Source organism: Microtus oregoni, unplaced genomic scaffold (genome assembly GCF_018167655.1).
Source record: "Microtus oregoni isolate MIOR12 unplaced genomic scaffold, Mior012 000028F_ref0000031, whole genome shotgun sequence".
Lineage (NCBI taxonomy): Eukaryota > Metazoa > Chordata > Mammalia > Rodentia > Cricetidae > Microtus > Microtus oregoni.
In genome coordinates, this window is record NW_024543087.1 from 8,393,515 (window position 1) to 8,410,424 (window position 16,910).

Below are 16,910 nucleotides of genomic sequence, written 5' to 3' on the forward strand. Positions count from 1 at the left end.
TTTAAACAAATATAATGTCCATGCAGAGCCAATCACCTGGGCATTTCCCAAAATATATACCATGCCATTTATCTTTTGATCTCTAGGCCAAATTAGTCTCCGAACATGTGAGTGGCAAAGAGATAATCCATTTCTGACACCATGAACTGTTCCTATTTTTCTGTTCTGGAAAAGTAGAACACAGTGTCCTTCTCTCTACTGTGCTAATCATTTGTTTTCTCCCCCACTCCTTTCTCAAATTCAGGAACTTTAATTTCTTTAATTAGGATCATTCTTCCCCTGTTGTTTTGGGAACCAGCTGTTGTGCCCCCCCCCACACCTCCACACACACAGAGTGATTGATTTTTGACCAGCAAACAGGACCACCTGGATTTGTTTTGTGACCAGAGTGACCTGTGACCAGCAAGCAGAACAAACAGGCTTTAGAAATGGCTTAGTTTTTAAAGCACTTGCTGTACAGATGTGAGGACATAAGTTTGATCCCCAGAAACAGCCAGATATGGTGACATACGCTTGTAATCCCTGTACTCTGGAGGCAGAGACAAGAGTGCACCTGGGGCTTGCTGGCCAGCCAGCCTAGCTGAATTGTCCAGTTCCAGGCCAGAGAGATGCCACCTTAGTAATCAAGCTGGACATCTCCTGAAGAACAGTGGTTGAGGTTGACCTCTGGCCCCCACATGCTCATGTACGCAGGTACACATATTATATGTACACACACATGCACAGCAAAGACAAAAAGTTCTACCACCACATCCCTAGGCAGCCTCTTTAAGAACTCTCTGGTTAGACAGGACACCGTCTCTGCCACAAAAGTTAGACGCACAGTGTGAGGCTGAAGTACCCCAGGAGTGGGAGATTTGAAATGATGCAGGTCCACAGGAACCCTCTTTCCCACATCTTTTCTGTATAAAAATTAGTAAGGCTGATTCCTGAGTTTTCAGGTAGAGATCGCCCAAGGAGAGCTGTCTCGCTACTAATCCTAAGTAAGCTCTGAGCTGAGCAAAAGATGAAGGGAGGTGGGCGAAGTTGATGCAGGGGAGTATGGGAGAACTTAAGGCTGTTGGGGAGCAGGAAGTGGAAACTACTTCCTGAAGAAAGGACACACTTGGCTGTTCCATCCAGTGCCTCTTCATTCATTCATTCTCCCATCTCTCTGCCCCTCTCTCTTCCCCTCGCCGAACCTCTGCACCCCAGGAGGAAGAATGATGAGAACATTACACTGGAGACGGTGTGCCATGATCCCAAGCTCACCTACCACGGGTTTGCTGTGGAAGATGCCACTTCACCCAAGTGCATCATGAAGGAGAAGAAAAGGGCCGGCGAGACTTTCTTCATGTGTGCCTGCAACGTGGAGGAATGCAACGACCACATCATCTTTTCAGAAGGTGAGCTGTCCTCTCTGCCTGCAGCCTCCTGGGGCGCCCTGCTGGGCCCTGCTGTCCTCTCTGGCTGCAGTCTGGGGGTGGGGGGCTTGCTCTGCAGGGCTCTGGAGCACGCTCAGAGCACATGTGCTCATTTCACTGGAGGACAGAGGTCCTCAGGAAGCAGTAGGGTCCATGCTCACCCTTCTCCGATTTGTTTCCCCAGGGTTTATCTTGGTATCTGGTGTTGGGGAATAGTTTGTTTTTGTTTTTGTTTTTTCCCAGAGCAGTGGTTCCCCAGGTCTCTTTTCAAGGCGGCAGCGGCACCAGCAGCAGCAACTGAAGATTTGTTAGAAATGTGAATTGTTATTATTATTTAAAATTTATTTTCTCTGTGTGTATGCATAGATATGTGAGAGTGTGCATGGTATATGTGCGTGTGCGTCACATGTATGTGATGGCCAGAAGCCAACCTTGAACATCATGCTCCAGCAGCCATCTGCCTTGCTTTGTGAAGCAGGGTCACTTATTTGGGGGGCTGGCTGAAGAAATTGTTCTATATGGAGCTATGGATAGACAGTGAGTATAGCCAAATATGCTACTGAGATACTTTGAATTAATGAACTAATTAATCTGTATATCTATTTATTTACTTATCTTTAGATAGTCACCATGCTGGTCAAATCAGCCTGCAATTCACTATGTACCACCCACGTTGGCCTCAAATTTGGACTCCTCCTGCTTCAGCCTCCTGAGTGCCAAGATTAGACACGATTGCTCTTGGCATTGAGATGTTTCAAAACATTCCTCTCATTCATTTATTTCTATAAAAATAAAACAGCATTTAAAAAGTCCAGTTGCGGGAGCCTGATAGACGTGTGCAGTGCATCATCGGCTCCATAGTCCAGAAAGACCCTCTCTGTGACTCCCAGGAAGTTCTCTCATGGCCTTGGGCACTGAGTTCCCGCCAGAGCTCTTGCTTTACAATTTAAAATGTTTTTTTTCCCCCTCTTGTGTTTGCTGACTTCCAGTCACAATCAATAGCCAAGGCCTTGACACAAATCCTTTAAAAAGTGAGTGTTGGGTGCACGCAGTTTCCGAGGGCTTGATGTGCCTGTATTATTCCACCTCCAGATGCCCCAACCTCTGGATGGATGGATGGATGGATGGATGGATGGATGGATGGATGGGTGGATGGAGGAACAGATGGTCAGACAGACAGTTTGACTGGCCTTTTCCACCTGTCTACCTGCTGCATGCTGGACCCTTCACAGGAAGGGACAGATTACAGAGAGACCTTGCCATCTAGTCAGAAATCCATCCAGGCATCCCCAACCCGCAGCCTGTAGGACGGCTATGAATGCAGACCACAGAAATGTCATACACTTACTTCAGACTTCGTACAGTGTGCGTCTGCACTTTGTTAATTATTTCATTTTGTGTGTGATTGGTCATGTGGTTCTCCAGCGTGAGCTTTCGGATGAAAGCATGTCAGAAGGCTATGCATGCCTGGACATGCTAAAAAGCTGGTGGTTTTGCTTGCCGCAAAAGCCGTCACCCCTGAAGCCAGGCTCCACGCATTGCCTGGTGGTTTCAGTACCTCCTGCACTGGCCAAGGAAAAGGGGGATGAGAAAGCCTTAAAAACAGGGGGTGCACTAGCCTGAAACTGCCCAGCCCTCACAGCTGTCCTGAACACATCTCTCTTCCCATCTCTGAAGATCTGTATAGCTGCAAGCCCTGAGAACCTACCCGGTACTCATCTAAATTCAGAATGCAAAGTAGAAGAGGGTGTGTTATGATGGCCAGGTGACAGCCATGCGTCAGGCAAGACGTGGTGGGTGACAGGACAGACGTGCAGTCTGAGGTGTAGGAAAGGAAGATGTTTTTAAGTGCAGTTGCCCTGTGACTGGGAGACAGCATGCCAACTTTGCAAGACATTTATCTATTTCATTTTTAATATGTGTGCCTGTGGTGTGTGTGTGCATGTGTTTATGAGTATCTCCACATGTGTGGATACATGTGTGTGCACGAGTACGCAGAGGCCCAAGGTTGACACCTCTTGTCTTTCTCTGTCGCCTTCTACTTTGTACGTGGGGGCAGACGCTCCCTGAACTCAGTGCTCACCTTTGAGCTCATCTCACTCTGGGATTCCCATCTCTGCAGCTAGAGTACTGGGATTCCCCGAGGGTTTGCACATCCACACCAGCGGGCTTTTGTGTGGGTTCAGGGGATCCAAACCCTGTTCCTCACGCTTTGAGTGCAACAAGCCCTTTACCTGCTGGGGCATCTCGCCATGGCCCTCACAAGACTCCGGCTCTGCCTGAACTGCCAGAACCAAAGGCGCTCACTGTCTACTCATCTCTTGGTTGTGTTTATTTGTCTGTTTCTTACCCCCTCCCTCTCTTCCTACCATCCTATCTAGATAAAGTCTTATGTGTTCCAGACAGTTTAGAATTCACTAGATAGAAGAAAATGACCTTAAATTCTTGATCCCCCCCTTGTTTCACCTCTCAGGTGCTGGGATTCCAGATGGGCACCAGACCTACCCAGCTTTTACAAGTGCATTAGTGATCTGAACTCTGGTCGTTAAGCTTGTGTGATGAGCACTTTATCCTCCGAGCCACCTCCCAGCCCAGCCTTTTTGAGACAAGGTCTTCTGAGGGCCCAGAACTCACCAAGGAGGTTAGGCTGCACACTGAGTCCCAGGGGTCCTTCTGTCTTTGCTTCCCTGATGCTGGAATTAAAGGAGTGTTGTCTGGCTTCAGGTCTATTCTGACATCTGAGTTCTACAGCTGCGTTTCCCTGTGAACAGAGCATCCAGATATCTGGGTACCACACCACAGGCACACTGGAAAGACTTGCTTTGTTTTAATATGTACCTCTTTCCGTCTCTCTTTTCTCCCCCCACACCTTCCCCAGTCAAAGGGAGCGTGCTGAGTCTAGGATTTCTAATCAAAGCTAACCACAGCCCTTATGTTGCTGGATAATATTACAAATTAGGCGTGCTGTTCCTGTTCTGACTCAGGAGCACAGCAGGAAGCTGCTAAATAGGAGTGGCAGGGCGGCAGGGCCTCTCAGATCAGTGACTGAGTAATCACACTCTGGCCACAGAAAGCTTGCTCAGGGCTGCATGGTCTTCTGTCGGCATGGCCACACCAAGCTTTTGGATTAGTGCTGTGGTGGCATCTCAGGATTATTGTCAAGACTCCGGAGTCCCTAACAATTGCACAGAGCCCGTCTATGTAAAACAGAGCCGTAGTAGTTAGGTTTCCATTGCCATGACAAAAACCATGAACAAAAGCAATATGGGAAAAAAGAGTTTATTGGGCTTACATTTCTAATTGTTAATTCATCATTGAGGGGATCCAGGAAAGGAACCCATCTCAGGAACTTCAAGGCAGGAATGGAAGCAGAAGCCATGAAGGAGTGCTTCAGGCCAGTCTGGTGGAGGTAATTCCTCAGTTGAAACCCCTTCTTTCCAGATGCCTCCTGAATGTGTTGCCAAAAAAAGAAAAACAAACAAAACAGGCAAATCCAAACTCCCCAAACCAGCATCTCTTGTGCCAAAGGGAATGAGTGTTCTGAGGGAACTAGGAGTGGGAGTGATCTGGGGACACAGATACAGGTCGGCCTGGAGAGTGTGTCCACAGTGGAATGGTTACATCAGTTTTTTTATAGCAGCAGAATATGGAGACAGTTAGTAAATGCATTGTTGGGGGCACCAGGCAGGGTGGTTCCGACACAGCAGAGCAATCTCTCCCCCAGGTGATTTCACACCCTATCTGATGTTATTCTTAGCTTCTGGCCTGGTGGAAACCAGGGGTCTGCTAGTCGCTTAGCTCATTGCAAAGGTTTCACCTGGTCCTTCAAGGATGTTAAGTCGGATCCTGAGGTTGGTGAAAACCAGCAAGTAAAGGGGAGTAAAGATAGCCTGAGATAGGTTTCACTCTGTGACTGCAGGATTCTAACTCAACCGCCAGCTCCATCTGGCAGGCTAGTCAGTGGCCCTTCTGATCTGTAGCGCAGGGGTAGCTTTTCTAGAAAACTCCAACTAACATGTCTGCCTTACCCGTGCCTCCCTCGTAAGGAGCCTGCTTCTGAATGGGCCAGACTGGCTGGGTGCCTCCAGCATTGCTTCTGAATGGAGCAGACAGATGAGCCAGCCCGTACCTCCTCCATCTGCAGCATCACAGGGTTTTAGGAACACTAAAATGTCTGAAGCATTTAGGGGTAGGGGCAGGGGTGGTCACTGAAATGCTGACCCAGCAATTAAGGGTGCTAGCTGCTATTCCAGAGGACTGGAGTTCTGTTCCCGGTACCCAGGCCTGGTGGCTCATAACCATCTGTAATTACAGCTTGGGGGGATCAGACACCTTCTTCTGGCCTCTGAATCACCTACACCCATGCGCGCGCGCGCACACACACACACACACACACACACACGTCAATAAAAATAAGATTTTAGGTTAAAAGAAGCACTAGGGGGACTCACCCATGCACGTGGAACCAGAGAGGGCCTTGCTAACTTCATGCTCACTAAGGTAACAGTACTCAGAGCAGTCATTCTAGCCCAAAACAAACAAAAGAACCTTTATTTGATTCAGTTGGGTAATAGGCTAAAGGGTATCAATCAGTGGAAAAACTCTTCAGCTGTGAACATGTAAAGAAAATGAGATGTCTTTGCCCTAAACATTTCTACAGACACTTCAGTATTTTCTAGAAAATATATTTGTTTAATATGTGATATGTCCATGTGAGTATGTGGGGATACATTGTGTGTACATGGAGGCTGGATGTTAATGTTTGATGTTTTCCTCTGTCATGTTCTACCTTATTTTTAAGACAAGGTCTCTGATACTAAACTTGGGGCTCACTGTTTTAGCAAGGCTGGTCAGCCCACAAGTTCAAGGATTCCTCTTATTCTACCCCCCACCAGGCTGGGGTCATCGATACCTGCAGACCTAGCTTCCCTGTAGATTCAGCCTGCTCCCCATGCTGAGCTCATAGATCCTCGCCTCCACACCTGACTTTTGTGTAGATCCAACCTGTGCCCGCCCCCCATGCTGGGGTCATAGGTGGACACCTCCACACCTAGCTTTTGTGTAGATCCAACCTGCCCCCCAAGCTGGGGTCATAGGTGCATACCTCCACTCCTAGCTTTTGTGTAGATCCAACCTGCCCCCGTGAAGGGGTCATAGGTGCACACCTCCAGACCTAGCTTTTGTGTAGATCCAACATGCCCCTGTGAAGGGGTCATAGGTGCACACCTCCAGACCTAGCTTTTGTGTAGATCCAACCTGCCCCCCATGCTGGGGTCATAGGTGGACACCTTCACGCCTAGCTTTTGTGTAGATCCAACCTGCCCCCCATGCTGGGGTCATAGGTGGACACCTTCACGCCTAGCTTTTGTGTAGATCCAACCTGCCCCCCATGCTGGGGTCATAGGTGGACACCTTCACACCTAGCTTTTGTGTAGATCCAACCTGCCCCCCATGCTGGGGTCATAGGTGGACACCTCCACTCCTAGCTTTTATGCAAATACAAACTCAGGTGCTCACGCTTGCAGGGCAAGCATTTACCCACTCATCCATCTTCCTAGCCCTACCTTAAAATATTTTAATAGACATAAGAATTGCATATATTTGGGGAGCAACGTGACATTTAGATTACAATATAACATATACGTTTATGTGTCACCATCATCGGTACAACTGGTGCATCACCTACCTCAAACACTTATCACTTCATTGTGTGGAGACTTCCAAAGCTCTCTTTAGTTACCGTTTTGAATATTCAGTAAGCTTCTGTCAACCCAGTGCCTCTGCTGTGCTATAGAACATTAGCCATCGTTCTTCCCAATCAGCTGCACTCCTGTACTCCGAGCTGCTCTCACCACACCTTCCCCAAGCTCCGGTATCTACTGTTCTGGTCTCTGCTGCTGAGAAGTTCACGTTTTAGTATCCAGGTGGAAGAATGAGCAGTGTTCGTCCTCCTGTCTCTGCCTCATTTCACCTTAGCACCACTCATACTACTGAAGATTAGAGAAATTCATTTTTAATAGCAGAATGGTGTTCCACCCTGAGCATGTATGTGTGTGTGTGAAGATTGTTGCATAGCTTTTCCTGACGATAGGAAAAGGCATCAGCTACTAAGTATGATGCTACCAAAGTCCCGCTTGGCAAAGCGGAGAGTTTATCAGGCTTTACTTACAGAGCACGAGTGATGGGGGTGGGGGGGGATACTTACGGGATCATGGGTGACCTCCAAAGCAAAAGTGTAACTTCAAAATCTTTCCCCAGCATGGATGACAACATCCCCAGATGTGCAAGGATGGATACCCCCACTTCCACACTTTACATGCAGTATAGACTTTACTGACTCCAAAGACTGGGACTCTGAACAGCTGGCGTGGAAGGACATATAGAAAGAAGTGGCCAAGAGCTCATCTGAGGGCCCAGGGACCATTCCCACTGCCTCCTTTCCTCCGTCTATGAGGGAAGTCAACAGGCTCCATCCTGAGGGCCTCTGAGGTCATCACAGCTTCTCTGTTGAATGTAGGGATGACCGTTAGGCTCAGAGGATAGCATCCACAACAGGCAAATGCACAGATTCACATTTTGCTCATCCATTCATCCATCAGGAGATTTTAGTTTGTGTATGTTGGCCATTGTCCATAGTGTTGCAGTGAAGATAGGCATGCAGTGTTCTCAGAATATCTCTAGACATATTGGTTTTGTTCCTTCTAGACTAATGGAGCAGATGGGAATTCTATTTCTAGCTTTATGATGGCCACCATGGTGCTTTTCATCATGGCCACCATTGTCGCTTTTCATGATCATCATGTAGGCCAGACTGGTCTAAAAATCTTAAAGATCCACTTGCCTCTAATTCTGGAGTGCTGGCATTAAAAGCATGTACCAACCGCTATGCCTGAATAGAGAATCCTTTTCTCTTCAATCCTCTAATGAATCAGCCATTTTGGCAAGTCTGGGTTAGATTGGGAGTCCCTGCCTCGTGCTTAAGGTGGATGAGTGATGGAGGTTGATTCCTAATACCCCCCTGGGGCCTTCCCATGCACAGGCATTCACATATATGTACCCCTCCACATACATACAAACATATACCATGGGCCTTCTCATGCACAGGCACCCCCACACACGCCCTCCCACATGGAAACATGCACACACACATGCACACACCACACACGCATACACACACAGATGGAGACAAAAAAGAATGGTTTGCTTGAACAGGATGCTGTAGGATAAATAAGCAGAGAAGCTGTGGTCTTTGAGAACATAGCACAGCAGAACAAGCAGTCCCTTGAGCTATGTGAGGTTTCCGTTGCTGCACTTTGGGTACTATCAGGTGACTGCGGGGCATCATGAAGGTCACGTGTTCTCCACTGCCCTGATGTTTTCCCCTCTGACCTGTATTAAGGTGAAAAGCAGGGCATCTGAGGTAGTACTATCAGTGGCTTGATGTCCCTCCACAGAAGGCTGGACATTAACTTCTGCATTTCTCAGGGTTTTTTTTTTTTTTTTTTGACAGTCACTGCAGAATTGCATTGTATTTTATAGAGTTCATGGTTGAGAACATTGCTGTGGTTGCAACACTAAACTGCAAAAAAAAGAAAATTCTATGATGAGGCCTGGGGATGCTTATCTAGCATGCATAAAGCCCAGAGCCAAGTTTAATCCCAACATGACATAAGGATGCTGCCGTTCACCCATAATCCCATCACGCAGGAGGTGGAGGCAAAAAGGATCAGAAGCAGAGTTCAAAGCCAGCTTGGGCTACATGAGGCCTTGTCTCAAAAAGAAAAAAGTGTAAGTCAGCATCTGATTCAGTGTTGGAGGCTTGTAATGTTTCTTCTTGTAATGTCCACACTGGACATGTGGTCATATCCAGTCATATGAAGGTCGGATGCTTCTGCTGTGGGAGCCAGAAGTTCCTCTTACTCTTGTTGTACGATGCTTTACCCTTTTGGTTTTTTGAGGGTCCTGCCACCCAGCTATCAAATAAATCACACACTGAGGCTTCCTCTTAGTTATGAATGCTCGATCTTAGCTTGGCTTGTTTCCTGCCAGCTTTTCTTAAATTAAATCATCCTGACTACATTTTGCTTTTGTGTTTTTATTTTTAACTTTTGAATATCTTACTTTCCTCCTTACTCTGTGGCTGGCTGGGTGGCTAGGCCCTGGTATCCTCCTCTCCTTGTTCTCTTGCTCCTCCTCTTCCTCATTTCTCCTTCTATTTATCCTCTCTGCCTGCCAGCTCCGCCTATCCCTGCCCCTGCCTTGCTATTGGCTGGAGCCATCAGGTGTTTCAGACAGGCACAGTAACCCAGCTTCACAGAGTTAAACAAATATAGCATAAACACAAGTCACACACCTGAAAATCATATTCCCCAACATAGTCTCTGCCTAGCAATAATTGTTCTTATTTTTAATAATAATAAATTACAGTATCATTATATCATCTCTTCCTTCCCCTTTCCTCTGTCCAGATTCTCCTGTGAGCCCTCTTGTTCTCTCTCGAATTTCAAATTCCTTTTCTTTAATTGTTGTTGTTACTGGAGTATGTGCACACACACACACACACACACACACACACACACAGAGGCTCATGCACACACAAAATAAATAATTATTTTTAAAGAAATCAGAACTTTCCAAACCACTTCTGACTCCAAATACGGCCTTCAAAACTCTACAGGGAAGCAGACCATTGTGTCACGCAGCTATGGGCACCGCTGACCTCAAGCTGCGTGCAGGCTTTAGCAATTAGCATGGAGCCACACATAGGCTAACCTGAGATGCTGAGAGAAGTGGGGAGAGCAAGGACTCCTAACCACAATGCTTCGTTCCTTCCTCTCTCATTGTTGTAGAATGTCTTTTTAAATTAAAACAGCCTTTTGGTTTGTGAGCCTTGCTCTGGCAGGAAGACAGATGATTTTTTTTCTTTCTTTCTTTTTTTTTTAAACAGTATCAGACATGTGGTTTCCTGTCTGTGTTTAACTCGCTAGCAGTGCATCTCAGCCAGCTGGTTCCCTCTGGGCCCATTGCAGCCTTAATGGCGGCGCTTCATGCCGTCCCGTCAGGCCATTCTGTGTGCACCAGATGCCTTGCACGCTTTACTGTGTTCCAGTGCCTTTCGAGTGAGAGAAGTTTAGAAGTGCTACCCCCCCCCCCACACACACACACTGATCTCATCTTGAGGCTGTCCAACCTGAGCACTGGGCACCTGGCTTCTTAGAAGAAATTCAGGTTTTGTCTTTGAGTTTTGTTTCGTTACAGATTCTCATATAGCCCAGGTTGGCTTCAAATCTTTTACACAGCTGAGGATGGCCTTGGCCCTTTTATCCCCCTGCCTCTGTTTCCTGTGTGCTTAGATTGCAGGCCTGCATCACCGTGCCCAGTTTATGACCTGCTCAGGAGCCAGCCTGTGAATGCTGTCGAGTCCTCTGCCAACTCCACTCCCAGTCCTGACCCTGAGCTTTCTGCTTCTCCTGCCTCCACCTCTCAAGTGCTGAGATAACAGATATGTTCCCCTAAGCCCAGTGTTTGGGGTGCTGGGGATCCACTCAGGGCCTCCTGCATGCTGAGCAAGCAAGCACTCTACAACCTGGGCTGCATCCAAGTCTTTTTAGGTCTTGTATGCAAGCAACATGAAGAGTAAGTGGCACCATGGCAACCCCAGGCCTCTGGTGACATGCTGCCTTCCGAGGGTGCACTCAGCCCTCAGAATAGCTGCTTTCCAGCTGTGCCTATCGGTTTTGAGAGGAAACAAGGCAGATTTGCTTTCTAGACTAACTACAGAATTTTTTAAAAGAAGAAATAGGTGTGGAAATATGGTTGTTGCAAGAAGAAGAAAATTATGGATTAAATCAATGACTCTGTCATTTGAGTGGTGACTCAGAGCTGAAGGAGCCTTGTATGCAGACTTTGACTAGAGTTCCAGGTCCTTCAAAGAAACCTGAGTCCGGACAAAGAAAAATATGAACTGCATTGCAACCCAGTCAGTCTCAGCACAGGAGGTAGTTATAATAGCGTGAGGTAAAGCAGCTCTCTTTCGTAAATTATCTTCCTTCTGAGCAGGTGTTCTGAAACTAGACATGGCCAGAGGTTGTGAGCGTGTACTTGTAGAACCCATTCTTCCTGAGTAATTGCAGAGGGCAATCCAGTGTGCACACAATCTGCCCTGGATTCACTCACTGGATATGAGTGGCCGCCGTAGCAACCAGACCCTAGGGCTGCTACGGCACTGATACAGGTTTATGTCCCACCCAACTTCCTTCTATGTGTTCCACAAACTCCACACCCATAGGCTGTAGTAAATGGTTGGTGCCAGACTGTGTTCGCTACTTTCAGAGAGTCTGTAGTAGGAGGGCACTTGTGTGCTACCTGGCCCGCCCAGACTCCCGGCTGCCCAGAATCCTGAAATAACCACACAGAAACTGCATTAATTAAATCACTGCTTGGCCTATTAGCTTTAACTTCTTATTGGCTATCTTATTTCCTTTACTTTATATTTTACCATGAGGTTTGTGACCTACCCGCAAGGTTTCAACATGTCTGTTTCTGGTGACGGCTCCATGACTTTTCTCTGCCTCCTTCCAGCATTCAGTTTAGTTTTCTCTGCCTAGCTCTACTCTTTTGCCCTATAATAGGCCAAGACAGTTTCTTCATTAACCAATGGTATTCACAGCATACAGAGGGAATTCCACTTCAGAGAGCCCCATTATATAATAGGTTTAAAAAAATACTCCAAGAAGCTGGCAAATTTTGTAGACTGTTTTTTATTTCTAACCAGGCTAAACTCCAGGGAGTGAACATCTGAACTTCTCTATGTACAGTCACCTGGCTTTTAAAAGCCTTCTCTGAGAGTAAGCCTCTCCTGCCTACTGTTACGTAAACCTTTTGTCATATATATAAATTTTAATTATATCTATTAAAAATAATGCTAACAGTGCTGGGGAAGATGGCTCAGTCAGTACTCGCCTTGCAAACATAAGAACCTAAGTTGGTTGGGACCCTGGAATTCACATTAAAATGTGGATTGGTAACATTTGCTTGCAATCCCAGCACTGGGGAGCAGAGACAGGAGGATCCCTAAGGCTTACTCACCAGCTAGCCCAGCTAATCTCTCAAGCTCCCGTCAGAGACAGACACTGTTTCAAAAACAAGGTGGGCAACTCTTAATGAACACCTGAGATGGGCTCTTAGCTCCACACACACATACATATTCATGCATGTGCACCGGCTCACACACATATTCACATACTGCCCACACACATAGACACACTACCAAAATCTTGACTTTTAATAAAACAATTCTCATTGTCCTTCTGGCTTTAGGAAGCTATATATGGGGCTGGAACAATGGCTCAGTGGTTCTAAATACTTACTGCTCTTGCAGAGGACCCAGGTTCAGTTCCCAGCGTCTACATCAGGTGACTCACACCTGCCTGTAACTCCAACTTCAGACAAATCAAACCTATCATTTCGTACAGCATGGATGTGAAATTGAGGTGTTAAATGTTTTCTATTTTCCCAGGCCAGGCTGACATGACTGCTGTGGTGGTCGTGCCCAGCTCCCAGTTGTTTTATGCACTCTGCATTAGCTGTGCCCCCTCCTGCAGGTTCCAGCTTAACTGCTCTGGAACGGGTATCCATGCTTTCTAATCCCCCAAGATATCCAGTATGTAGCCAACACCAAGAACCACTGACACAAGAACGACTGTTCTGCTAGACTCTGTGTCTGTCTCTGTACTCCCTATGTAGCCTGGACAGAGACATCAGTGAGTAGAGACCATCTCCACAGAGGAGGCCAGCATTCTGTTTACGACTCAGGAGAAAGCAAAGAAGCCTCACATCTAGGCTGGCCAATCTTGAGAGGAACAGGATTATGTTTTCAACTAATTGTAAGAAGCTAGTTCAGTGAGGCCCCTGGGTCTGGGGGAGACAGACATCTGTGGCCTTAAAAAAAAAAAATCCTTAAGAGTGTGAATGAGAGGTGGGATAACGAAGACCAAGAAGGTCCCAGAAAACAGGTGCACAGCTTACGGCAGAGGTTCTCAACCTTCCTAATGTTCTGACCCTTTAATACAGTTCCTCCTATTGTGGTGACCCCCCGCCCAACCATAAAATTATTTTCATTGCTACTTCATAACTGTAGTTCTGCTACTGTTATGAATCGTACTGTAAATATCTGAGATACAGACTATCTGGTATGTGATCGCTGAGAAAGGGCCATTCGATCTGTAGACTGAGAACCACTGTTTGAGAGCAGGAAGTGTCAGGCCAGTGCATCTCTGCTTTTAGGATTCCCAAGCACAGGCAGGAGATGGGAGACCAAGGGACTGGCTCAGGGACTGGTTCTGGGACTGGTTCGGAAACTGGCTCAGGGACTGGTTCTGGGACTGGTTCGGGGACTGGCAACCAGGAAAATAATGGAAGATCCCGAGTTGAAGGCAACTGGATTACAGTACACCCTGGTCAGGAAGCAGAAGGAAATGACCCCCAATGTTCAGCTCACTCTCTCCTATGCATTAGGTCCAGGGCCTCAGCCCATGGAAGTGTGCCTCCTACAGTCAGGATGGCTCTGCCCACCTCAGTTAATCCAGTCCATGCCCAGAGGTTTGTCTTGTAGGTGGTTGTAGAGTCTTCCAAGGTGACTGTGTTAGCCACAACAAGGGCTCACATAGAGTCGGGAAGATGCAGGCTTCTGGAGGTCAGAGGACAACATCAGATGCCATTCCTCGAACACTGTTGATCTTCTTTTTGAAGTCAGCTCTGTTACTGGCCTGCAGCTCACCAAGTAAGCTAGGCTGGTCAGCAAATCCCAGAGACTCCTTGTTGCTGTCTCTCTAGTGCTGAGATTCCAAGCACAGACCATCATTCCCAGCTTTTTAAACGTGGGTTCTGAGGATTTGAACTCAGGTCTTCCTGCTTACAAAGCAAGCACTTTACCGAGTGAGGTATCCCCCCAGCACCCATACAGGGTGACTCTGAAATATCCCAATATTTGAACTTTGTGCCAATTGTGGCTACCAGCTTGAGGTTTAACCCCCATGTCCCAGGAGTAAACTAGAAGAGGTTGTTGCATTAGAATAAAATTTATTTAAAGTGGAGCCAAGAAGAAATTCATGCAAAGGAGACTGTTGGGTAGGGAGAGGAGCTGGAGGTTGGCTTAGCTTTGAGATGTTTACAGTAGGAATTAAAGCAAAGCACACAGAGAGGAGGCCTCTTCCCTCGTTACAGGAAAAGAAATATTCTCAAAATCTACCCAGAATGCTTAGCAGCGCTGTCACCACGATGCCAGTTCAAGTTGCCCCGTGTCTCCTGCCAGCTTACTCTCCTGTTGTTCAATTAAAATCTCTTTTAATTGTTTGCTTGCATTTGTTTGCTCTTCGTGGAGGTGATGAATGGGGAATCCTATCTCACTCCATGCTCCTCTCCTGCTCAATTGACTGGAACGTGCTTGTGGATTGTTTTCTTGTGGGCCAGTCTGAATACAATTGTGCCAGCACTCTGCCAACGATGCCACTAAGAGACTTAGTTTCAGGACTGCATCGTCTCTGGCAGGATACCAAGAAACTGACTCCAGCTTTGTGCAAGGTACTTCTGGAACCTTAAGGTATGGATGAGTCATCCAGGGAGCATTCAAGTGCACACTCTGACCTAGTGATAATTTAGAGCGGGGGCAAAGACGCTGCTTTCCAGAGAGCTCTTAGGTAATGTGCACTCGACATGCTGGTCTGGGGATCTCACTTTGAATGGCAAGGTACCAAAAGATTCTGTACCATGACAGCAAGATGCTTAAAGATCCAGGTGAGGTCAGCAAGATAAGTGAACTCTAGAACTGTCAAGTCCATATATAGCACTAGAGCTGAGCTTGTTCCCTTTCTCTCCTCCCCATCTCTCCCCTTGTCTGTGTGTCTGTCTGTCTAGCTACCTGCCTGCCTACTTAGCTAACAACTTACACACACACATTCACACAAATACACGTGTGTGCTCACACACACACATATGCACACATGCATACATACATGGATAGACACACATAGAGATTCTTAGACAGAGGTACACAAGTAAATTGAGCAGGACTGTTCTGGTTTGATTTCTAATGTGTGATAAATACCGTAGCTGAAGCAACTTTGGGAAGAAAGGGTTTATTTGGCTTATACTTCTAGGTCACAGTCTACCACTGACAAAGTCAGTGTAAGAGCCCAAGCAGGAACTAAGCAGAGACCATGGAGTGATGTTGCTTACTTGCTAATTCTCTGGGTCATACTTAGGTAGCTTTTCATGCAGCCTAGCCCAACCTGCCTAGGGATGATGCTGCCCACAGAGGACTGGTCCCTCCCACATCTACCATCCATCAAGACAGTCTTTTTCAGATGTTGCCAGAGGCCAAAATGATCTGGGAAGTTCCTCAATTGAGTTTCCTCTTCCCAGGTGATGCTAGATTGTGTCAAGTTGGCAATAAAACCTGACCAGGACAAGGTCAGAGCATTGCTTTTGTAAACACAATTTCAGCCAGGCATGGTGGTGCACACCTCTTATCCTAGCACTCAGGAGGCAGAGGCAGGTGGATCTCTGTGAGTCTAAGGCCAGTCTGGTCAAAAGAGCTCATTCCAGGACAGTCAGGACTACACAGAGAAACCCTGTCTCAAAATAAATATATAAATAAATACAAATAAAAAATAAAGACACTTTCAGAATTTGTCTTATAGTTTCTTCTCAATTATATGTGACCAGATGTTTCGTAAGGCTCGGCATGGTTTGTATTAAAATTGTAGGAGAGTTTATTAGAATTCCCCAAGAATAGAAATTCTGCAACATTCACTCAATCCTGTTAGCACTCTGAGAGCTGCACATGCCCACTTTGCTGGGGAAATCATAAAACAAACACCCCAAAGACGTTCCAGCTCCGGGCACAAGGAGGAGGTGCTGCTTTTGAGGGAAAGGAAGGCAGTTGTCTGAAGGCAAGTTGGGGATCATGAAGAGACTTATGGGATGCCTGGAAAACATATTTTATTACCAGATTGGTGGTTTTAAGATTTTTTGCCTTACAATAATTCGTGATCTTGACACCTGTTTTATGTGCTTTTCTGTATTTGTGTTTTATTGGACTGAGAAAGGAAAAAAAAAATCAGGACACAATCAGAATAGTAATTTACATAGGCCAGGTTTTGTTCTTGGGATAAATGTGCCTTAAATACCCTTGTGTTCTAGTATCATTTCTGTTGCAGGGATAAAATGCCTGCTAAAGGACAATTTGTAGAGAACAGTTTTGCTTGGCTCCCAGTTCCAGGTTGAAGTCTATCCTTGAGAGGAATGAGCTCAGGAGCCTGAGACAGCTGGCTGCCTCATGTCTGTAGTCAAGAGCGAGAGGAATGAACGCATGTGTGCTCATGGCTTGATTGCTTGTGCTCAGCTTCATCTCTCTAGTCTCGTACAGTGCAGGAGCATCTGCCTAGGGAATGATGCCGCCCACAGAGGGCTGAGTCTTCCCACAACAGGCAATTTAGTTAAGACAGT

General features: G+C 46.6%; 1 protein-coding gene across 2 annotated transcripts in view; it reads left to right on the forward strand.

Annotated features, from left to right (window-relative positions):
- The window catches only part of Tgfbr2 (transforming growth factor beta receptor 2), an 86,794-nt gene that overhangs the window by 44,477 nt on the left and 25,407 nt on the right, over positions 1-16,910 (forward strand). For both annotated transcript variants that reach the window (XM_041677235.1, XM_041677236.1), the window contains one exon: positions 1,195-1,385. In XM_041677235.1, coding sequence (XP_041533169.1) covers positions 1,195-1,385 — 191 coding nt within the window. The remainder of the gene's footprint in view (positions 1-1,194; positions 1,386-16,910) is intronic.